Source organism: Pseudomyrmex gracilis, unplaced genomic scaffold, assembly GCF_002006095.1.
Source record: "Pseudomyrmex gracilis isolate BER0280 unplaced genomic scaffold, ASM200609v1 scaffold_718, whole genome shotgun sequence".
Taxonomy (NCBI): Eukaryota; Metazoa; Arthropoda; class Insecta; order Hymenoptera; family Formicidae; genus Pseudomyrmex; species Pseudomyrmex gracilis.
In genome coordinates this window covers 22,124-32,210 of record NW_018021302.1, presented here as the reverse complement: position 1 = coordinate 32,210, position 10,087 = coordinate 22,124, and the positions used below count along the sequence as shown (strand labels likewise).

General features: G+C 30.2%; 1 protein-coding gene across 1 annotated transcript in view; it reads left to right on the top strand.

Annotated features, from left to right (window-relative positions):
• LOC109861383 (sodium-dependent dopamine transporter) overlaps nucleotides 1-10,087 on the top strand; it is a gene marked incomplete at its 3' end in the record, with an annotated part of 46,586 nt that overhangs the window by 27,665 nt on the left and 8,834 nt on the right. The window contains exons 4-9 of the mRNA XM_020441008.1: nucleotides 5,056-5,380; nucleotides 5,656-5,794; nucleotides 6,686-6,820; nucleotides 9,008-9,111; nucleotides 9,192-9,429; nucleotides 9,649-9,777. Coding sequence (XP_020296597.1) covers nucleotides 5,056-5,380; nucleotides 5,656-5,794; nucleotides 6,686-6,820; nucleotides 9,008-9,111; nucleotides 9,192-9,429; nucleotides 9,649-9,777 — 1,070 coding nt within the window. The remainder of the gene's footprint in view (nucleotides 1-5,055; nucleotides 5,381-5,655; nucleotides 5,795-6,685; nucleotides 6,821-9,007; nucleotides 9,112-9,191; nucleotides 9,430-9,648; nucleotides 9,778-10,087) is intronic.

Sequence of the window (10,087 nt, the reverse complement as noted above, 5' to 3'; positions counted from 1 at the left end):
CACAAATCAGCTTATTGTTATCAATTATAATTAAAATGTCAAGGAAATTGAGTGCATTATTCTCTTGTATTTCAACAGTAAATTGTAGTCTATGATGGATCGAATTGAAAGTGCTCACAACTAGATCTANATGTTNTTTGGGTATTGNCAGTACAACATCGTCAACGTATCTAAAATAAATAGGGATATTAAATTTCAAAGAATTTAGTGCTTTTAGTTCAAGATCTTGTAAGATCATGTCAGCAATAATTGGTGATAACGGAGAACCCATCGGGGTGCCGAAAGTCTGTTTATATATTTTGTCATTAAATGTAAAATAAGTTGATGTTAATATAAATTGTACGGCCAATAAGAACTCGTTTTCGGTGATTTTTGTATTTAAGCCGGAGGTGACATCCTCATATCTTCACTATGGTTACTTTTTTTTTAAATAATCATTTGCGACTAATAAATATATTTTTTAATATGATTCCGGTCTTTGTAAATACAAATATTTATGTTTTGTAACTTTTGTTTTAACTTGTTGGTATAAAAAATAAAAATTTAATTCATTTAAAAGTTGGTGCAGTATAGAAATCTGTGAAGTTGGCGCGTCTGTATTAAAAATGGCGGCGTATCCTAACTCGGCTTCACTTTTTGCCTACCCCCACTACCTAAGTTAGCGATCTAGTGTAGTATAGAAATCTGTGATATGGGCTCTCTCTGTTCTTGTCTAATGACGCATTCGCAATGACATCAATGGTAGTAGAATTTCTTCACTTATTTATCTATCATTATTATTACTTTTGTAAAAATATTATAATCAATTTATTTAACTTTCTATTTATTAAAGAAAACAGTTATAAAACAATTTATTTGTACTAAACGTAAAATGGGGACTGCGTCTGCCCAGCACTATCAGCGTTGGCTACCGATTAGATAAGAACAGAAAAGGCCTTTATGCATCTTTCTCTTTCTAAGCCTCTATCGCTTTTTCAGTCCGCTCTCGCACTCTATCTCTTATAGATCTATAAGATCTATCTCTATAAGATATAGCGCTAAAACCAGCGGCTGAAACCGTCGTAAGAAACTACAATAGGATAGAGATCTCAGGTTTCTCTCTGTATCTACTTATTTCTCATTTTTCAAGTACCCAATTGATCTACACTCCTCACATAACTTTCCTTACATATTTTTTTATTACTGTCATCAATTTTTTCAAAATCTCTATCTCTTAATTCTTTACGAATTTTGCGGAAGAAGACTCAAAAAATGTTATTCTCCTTAGAACACCACGTAACATTGCACAAAATATTTGTATTAATATCTCACCACTAAAGAAGTAAAGTATCCAGAAAACTCAAAATTTTGCGAGGTTTTTTTTTATACATATCTTGGACTGTATTAAATTTTTTTAAACATCTATTTGTTATCCAATTACTAACCAGATGAACTTCCTTAACGTATTATCCTCACGTCCCTGCGGGCGCGGGGGAGCGGAGATAGTTCTATCTCACTCTAATTGAAAAAATGGCAACGTCGCTATTTCTCATACTAATCATAAAATCGCTCGTTTTCTGTGTTATTTTAATTATTACTGAAAAACTGTACGGTACAGGCGTCTGATTTTTCACACATATTTTCTTTATAGTTTAAAGAAGCTGTAGTAATATTTTTAGCCAAATCTGAAAATTTGAACTCTAGATATTTAGGTAAATGCATGTGATTTCCTCATTCTCCCTATCACTTCCATGTTAAATCATGCGAAATTCGTTTTCGATTTTCTTAAAAACTGTACGGTAAAAAAATCTGAAAAAATTCAGGGGTTCATAGATCAAGTTTTTAAACATTGTGTAAAAGTTTAAAGTAAAACTGAAAATTAGAAAACAATCGAGGGTAATACCTTAATATTTATACTTACTCCTTCCGCGACAATTTTGCGCAATTAAAAGAGGATATTAAAAAGTGGCAAAATTTTGGGTTAGCTCCGGAACTTAAACTATTGAGACATTATTTTTTAGGTTCCAAAGATGTGTAAATCCACCATTATTTACTAAGATGGGAAAATTATTAAAAGAGCAATAAATATTGCGTATTTGAAAAAACATAACTTTTGAACCAAGTGTTATTTTTCAAAGAAATTTTGAAAAAAGTGAGAGATTATTTCTCTACAAAAGAATTTGTACTTTTTAATATGCAATAGTCAGTGACTCTCAATTTTTTATTTATAAATAATTTTATAGTGATTAATAGAGATTCCTCTCAGGTTCTATAGTTTTTAAACTACTATATGAGTATAAGGTCATGTAGAGCCGTTCGCAGAGTGTTGTGCGGAAAATGTGAGAATGTATATATATGAATGCATATATATATATATGTATATATATAGAGGGTGTCCCAGAATTGGTGTAACATCTCTCGTAGACAGATAGAAGAAGTAAAACTAAGTCGATAAGTCCTATATCATTTTGCTAGATTCGCAATAGTTACCGAAATTTTAATTAACAAAGATCCGCGAATAAGCGTGCATCGGCCTGTCTTACGCGCGTAGGACAGCCCGGCGCGCTTCGCACAATTACATTTTAATATGTATACGTTATAGTATATGCTGTTATATTAGCTCTTCCCAAATGCTGCTATGAGTAACACCGTAAGCGCGCGAAGCGCACTGGGCTGTCTTAAGCGCGTAAGACGATCTAATACATGCTTATTTGCTGATATTTGTTAATTAAGATCTCGGTAACTATTGCAAATCTAGCAAAATAATATAAATAAAACTTTTATATTATATATAACACTTTTTGACTCAGTTTTACTCCTTCTATTTGTTTACGAGAGATGCTACACCAATTCTGGGACATCCTGCATATATGTATTCACGTGTAATATTTTTTATGTGAGTTTTTTAAATTGAAATTACAATTCTTTAAATCATATAAGATGCTAATTTTGCATCTCTTATATGAAGGATCCCGAATACCTCCCTGACTAATTTTTAAAATATTGCAAAAAAACTCCTTAGCCAGAAGTCGAACCTGGAATCTCCAGCTTTCGGGCCGTCGCCTTCCCTGTTAGGCCACCGAGATACTTGGAGCTTGTCTCGCAATACTTAGTACATCTATCAAGATGGTCTGATACTTTTTAATACCGCTTCTTCCTCCAGCGTGTAAATTTATAGTGATTAATAGAGATCACTTTCAGGTTCTATAGTTTTTAAACTAATATATGAGTTATATTAAACTAATATATTTTTTTTTTTATAAAAAACAGTTCTACACTTTATCGCCGACACTGGAACTATGTTTATCTTAGAGCACTACGATAAGATCTATGTGTTTTTAATAAATAAAAAACTTTATTTATAAATAAAAAATTGAGAACCACTGATAATTAAATATTAAAAAATACAAATTCTTATGCAAAATAGTAATCTCTCACTTTTTTCAAAATTTGTTTGAAAAATATCAATTGGTTCAAAAGTTATAGCAGTTTTGTTAAACATGCAATTTTCAATTGCTTTTTTTAATAACGTTATCATCTTATTTGGAATAAATAATAATAAATTTACGCATTTTTGGGATCTAAACAATAATGCCTCATCAATAGTTTAGGTTACAGAGCCAACCCAAAATTTGACCACTAACATATTTCTTTACTGCGTCTGCTCGTGCGTGGTGAATTTGTGAAATATACATCCTCGACAATGAAGACTACTATAGCTAAATATATTACGTTTCGCGTAAAAATCCGCGAAAATCCACCGTCCGGAAAGGCCTGAAAGATTTAAAAGCCGGAACTGCCCTCTTTACTCTCATTATATTCTCCACATTCTCTTTCTCTCTTTTTTTCGCTCATTCTCTCTTCTCTTAGTCACGAAGTTAAAAAAGACATTGGTATTTCAAAACGGTTGGACTTTTGTTTCTATTCGAGACGAATTATACATTTTCTTCCAGTCTTTGACGGTACAACGGAACGGTAAAACGGAAGAAACAATCGTTCAATCTCTCTCTCTCTCTCTCTCTCTCTCTCTCTCTCTCTCTCTCTCTCTTTCTTTCTCTCTTTCTCTTTCTCTCTCTCTCTTTCTTTTCACTGATTTTATTACTTGTAAAAATTTTAAAGAACTGCGCAGGAGGAAGTGATGTCTTTCTGCGTAAAAAGCCTCCATTTCCGCCGATTTTCAACTTCCACGGCTACAATTTTGTCCCGCTTAGTCGTTGATCGCCGCGTACGGTGATCGATCGCGAAAGATGCTTTGCTGCTGTGATTCTGCGCCGCAAAGTATACAAGTACTTCACATGCGTAGTTCAATCTCATATGAAAGGAAGGTCGCGATTTTGTATTTATTCTGTGTAGCAGAGAAACGTGCATACTTAAAATGTGAGATGTTACAAGGACACTGCTATTCTGACATTTCTGCGTACAGATCTTAATATAACCGTGCCTACGTGATTGTTGAAGTAATTACTTTGATGATCCAGCTCTTGCACGATGTTGTTGGAACCGATTTATCATAAATAATTGTCATATTTACGAGAAATTATCTTTAATAAAGATCTTAATGACTTTATAATATATTACATACGTATTTAAAAATAACAAAAAAATAATAATATAATATATATAATAATGCCATACATAGATTTTAAGTGTTTTCTTTTTTATTAGAAAATCTTTTTATCTTCTTTTTATTAGAAAAAAATTAAATCTTTTTATTAGAATCTTTTTATTAAGAAAAATTAAAATAATTAAGTACGTTAAAATTGCAAAATTATTAACAATAAGGATTTTATGAATTTGATGCGATAAGATATTGATTATGAAAATAATATACCAATGATGATTGATGATTGATGTTTCTGTCTGATATATATTTTGAGAACAAATATTTTGATTAATTTTTATTCAACTGTTAAATAGAAAAGTAAGCCAATAATAAAATGGTACAGGAATTATAGATACGACTTTTAGAAAAGTACAAAGAAACTAAAGGTTTTTTGTTATCGTGCTTATTTTTAGTGCGATGGTGCGGTTTGGGACGTAATTATAAAAACCAAACATAAATCATTTTTAAATCAGGTATCGGATATGCAGTCGTTCTGATTGCATTTTACGTCGATTTCTACTATAATGTTATCATCGCCTGGTCACTTCGTTATTTCTTTGCCTCATTCTCTACTTTATTGCCATGGACAACCTGCGATAATCCTTGGAATACGCCGCTGTGTCGCGAATTTGATGCGAACATTTCATACGCATTCGAAGATATGATTAATAATGAAATAAGCGAGAAATTTGGAAACATCACTCGATTTCTTGTCGATCAAGAATCAAATGTGGAGCTCACTCTGAATTCAGCGGATAATTATACGTCGTATACGAGCGCTGCACATGAATATTTTAAGTGAGTTATTTGTTACACTTTGTTTTTATCTACAAAGATATTTCATAAATTTAGTAAATGTGACAAATTTTTTTACATTATACATATATGTATATATGTATATATTAATAAATATAAATTTAATATATACATATATTAAATTTATATACATATATTAAATTTATATTTATTAAATATTTTAATAGTAACAAACACACATTACTATACATATATTTTAATATAGTATGATACATAATTCTTTGCAATTTCATGTGTTGCAAACCTTTTTCTTTAAGCCGTGCTATCTTGGAACTGCACGAAAGCAAAGGCTTACATGATCTCGGAACTATTAAGTGGGACATTGCTCTATGCTTACTCGTGGTTTATTTGATATGCTATTTTTCTCTATGGAAAGGCATCTCGACTTCTGGCAAGGTAAGTTAAAAAGAAATATATATATTATATTAGAAATATATATTTTCATACAAGATCTCAACACACAAAGGTTTAAAAACAACCATGTTTTCTAACATCTTTGGCTTAATACTTAAAATAAAGAATTAAAAATATATTTTGTGTGTGAATAAATATATTTAATAAATATATTTTAATAAATATATTTTTTTAATATATTTTGAATAAATATATTAAATTATAGACATATATGTTATATATTTACACATATATATGTTACTGTCAAAATCCGAAAAATTGCAGCTTAGAAGTAGAAGTTTAAGTTCCCTTTCCATAAAAAATATAACACAATATAAAGGGTGTCCTGTAATTGCCGTCTCACCGCTTGTAGGCAGATAAAAGCAGTTATTCTAAGACGAAATATTCTATACCACTTTGTAAGATTCGCAATAATTAACGAAATATTAATTAATAAAGATCCTCTAATCAGCGTGCATCCAGCGTAAGAACAGCTAAAAATAAGTCTATCGCGCTGTAGTGACGGAATGGGAGAAGTTAATACAACAACATGTGCATACATAGACAGCATATAAGCTGCGTTCGGGCAGCGCACTATTCGCGCTATTGTATTCCGTCGCTACGGCGCGACAGACTGGGCTGTTCTTACGCTGGATGCACGCTGATTAGCAGATCTTTATTAATTCATATCTCATTAATTATTGCGAATCTTCCAAAGTGATATAGGACTTTTCGTCTTAGAATAATCTCTTCTACATGCCTGTAAGCGGTGAGACGGCAATTACGGGACACCCTGTATATATGTATGTTGTCTCTTTGTATTTATACGTACATTTATACGTATATTTGTATTATAAGTACATTAGAAGCTAAGTGAATGATTATTTACTGCAGGTAGTCTGGTTTACTGCTCTTTTTCCTTACGCAGTCTTGTTGATTCTGCTAATACGAGGTGTCACTTTGCCGGGTAGTACCGAAGGAATCCGTTATTATCTCAGTCCAAATTTTACTGCTATCACCAAAGCAGAGGTATGTGTCATGTTGGGTTTGCATATGTTTCTGATATGTATATGCAATATTTGAAGAACTTAATACAAGTATTTAACACAGTTTAACAAAATAATTTTATATATTATATATTCCGTTTATATGTTATATGTATATGTTAATTTATATATTAAAAGAATATTTTTTAATAAAAATTATATTATAAGTGTGATAAATTAGTATACAAAAGTGAGATCATTAAAATTGTAATTAATTCTAAAATTTTAAATTATTTATATACAGTCTGATAAAAAAGTCAACATGTTTTTCTCAAAAACGGTTAGAGATAAAGGAAGCATCTATTATCAAAATTATAGGACATTAAAGGAGATGTTATACATATTATAGTGACCTTGAATGACCATAAATATTTTTTTCACTATATCAAATATTTTTTTTTAATAAGAAAAAGTACTGGTTTTGTTATTCTGTCGATAGTATTCAATGACCTCAATAACTTTTATTAACCTGGATGGTTAAGTTTTAGAAAAATATTTTAATATAAAAGTTATTAAGCTTAGTTTATAAACAAAATTAATCAAAATAAAAAATATAAAACAAATCTTTTAACTTTTACTGTATAATAAATGCTCCAAATTTTTACTATGTTATTCCAGACATGATATATGCTTGTAACTTTTGTAAAAAGTTTGCTTGAAAAGAGAAAAGTAAAAAAACTAGCTTATTTTCAATGTTCTACTATTTGAGAAAGCATGATAGAGAGAATAAAAACTGTTTTTTTCGAAATAACCGTTCAAGAGTTAAAAGAAATCCAAACTTTCTATGAAAATTACAGGCATGTCTGGAATAACATAGTAAACATTTTAAACTTTTTGTAATAGTAAAAAGATTTGTATATTTTATATTTTGACTAATTTTTATTAGATTTTGATAACGGTTGAGTTTTCAAAGATTACTTTAATACAAAATTCATTGAGTACTATCGACAGAGTGACTCAAAAGTATGTTTTTCTATTTAAAAAAAAGTTTTGATTGGTTTTGTAAAAAACAATGTTTAAAATTATTCAAAATTATCATAGTATGTTTCTCTTATAAAGTCCTACAATTTTCAATGTCTTTCTTTGTCTTTAATCATTATTGGGAAAAACGTGCTGACCTTTTTATCAGAATCACATATAATTTACAAAGCAGAATTTGAAGAGATAATAATAAATTATAGTTTATATTTAATCATACAAAATTAAACATTTTATGTGAGAATATCAATACAAAATATCAATATAAACTCCATAATATAGTGAGACTTGTGTCAATATATTGTAAAGAAATTTGACATATTTATTGACATATTTTTACAGTATTTTTCTAAGACAAAATATTGGAAAATATTTTGTTTGCAACACAAAAGTACTAAGATTTTTTTTTTTTTTAATTGATGAAACTATTATCAAGTTGTGTTTTTTTATTATTATTGACCTAGATTACTCTCTATAAGTCATGATATATACGTGGTAATAACAAAAAAAAAAGTTTGGGCGTTAATGCGTTTACAGTATGGCGGAAGTAGCAGGAAAAGGAAGGGAGGCATGATGTGACCATAGTAAGGAAAAAATAGAGAGGGAAAAACGTGCGAAGGTAACTGATGACGGTGAAAATGGAAACTCTGTGTAGCTGTCATAATGAACATTAGAGTTTGGTCGACCACGCTCTAGAAATGTTAAAATGTGCCAACCCTCGTACTTCGCGTGCTGAATGCATTTTGCGTCGTACGACGGCTTAGCCGCTTACTATCGTCGCTAAAGTAGGCCTTATAAATCAGTGAGAAAGTGGATTTGTTGATCACCACTAATCTTAAAAAATACGAGAAGCTGTAATCTGTGAAAAATACATAAAATAAGAGAGAGAGAGAGGGAGAGAGAGAAAGAGAGATCTTCTTTTTTTTCTGTTTCAAAAATTTTTACTTTTTAATTTTTTTAACTTTTTAAAAGAGTTCTCACATTCGACGATTATACAGCAAACACTAAAGTTCTTTTGTTTGCATTTTAAATTATTTTTTCTAAATAATGTATGAGATACGATTTTTTTTCTGAGATGTATCTTCTACTCAATTTTCTTTTTTTATATTCACATACACACATTTATATAATACAAATTTTATAAAAATTAAGGAAAATAAATTTTTAAGTATTCTTTTTATTTTTTTTGTAGGTATGGGTGGATGCCGCGACACAAGTATTTTTTTCTCTCGGACCAGGATTTGGAGTATTGCTAGCTTATGCGAGTTACAACAAATATCACAATAATGTTTACAAGTAAATGCATCTTATAAAAAAAAACACAATCTTCTATAATATATAATGATGAACATTTAATATTAATAATTTCTTTGCAGAGACGCTTTATTGACGAGCTTAATTAACAGTGCAACGTCTTTCATCGCCGGATTTGTTATATTCTCGGTACTTGGTTATATGGCACGTGCCAGTGGGAAATCCATTCAAGATGTAGCTACGGAAGGACCTGGTTTGGTTTTTATCGTCTATCCAGCAGCGATTGCTACTATGCCCGGTTCAATGTTTTGGGCATTAATCTTCTTCATGATGTTACTCACACTCGGTTTAGATAGCTCGGTATGATTTTTATTCGTTTCAAAATAAACAATTAGATATTATTTAAAGTATAAAAGAATTGATAATAATAAAAAACTTAGTTTTTATATTATAATATAATACAATAACATGCAGAAGACATTTATTTTTTCAATATCTTTGAGTGATGACAATACTCCTTCACTTAAATGCGCACACAGCAAATAGTTAATATAAGAATTAATATGACTTTATGTATAGTTCGGAGGTTCGGAGGCAATTATAACAGCACTCAGTGACGAGTTTCCAGTAATTGGTAATAATCGCGAGATTTTTGTGGCGTGCTTATTCACTCTGTATTTTCTCGTCGGACTCGCCTCTTGTTCACAGGTATCAATACTGTACAATTATGATATAATAAATAGTAAAATATAACTTTTATAGAATATGGTTTTTGTTAAGTTTTTTTATTAGTAAAAGAGAGTAATAGAAAGAAAAAGAGAGAGAGAGAGAAGGAAGAAAGAATGAAAGAGAGAAAGAGAAAAGAAGAAAAAGGAGAAGGAGAGAGGAAAGAAAAGGAAAAAAGGAAGAAGAAAAAGAGAGAGATACAGAAACTTATTGTTAGACGATATTAACACTAGATTTACCAAACCAGTCATTTTGACTGGTCGTGCAATTTCAATTCAAAATTTTTACTGCA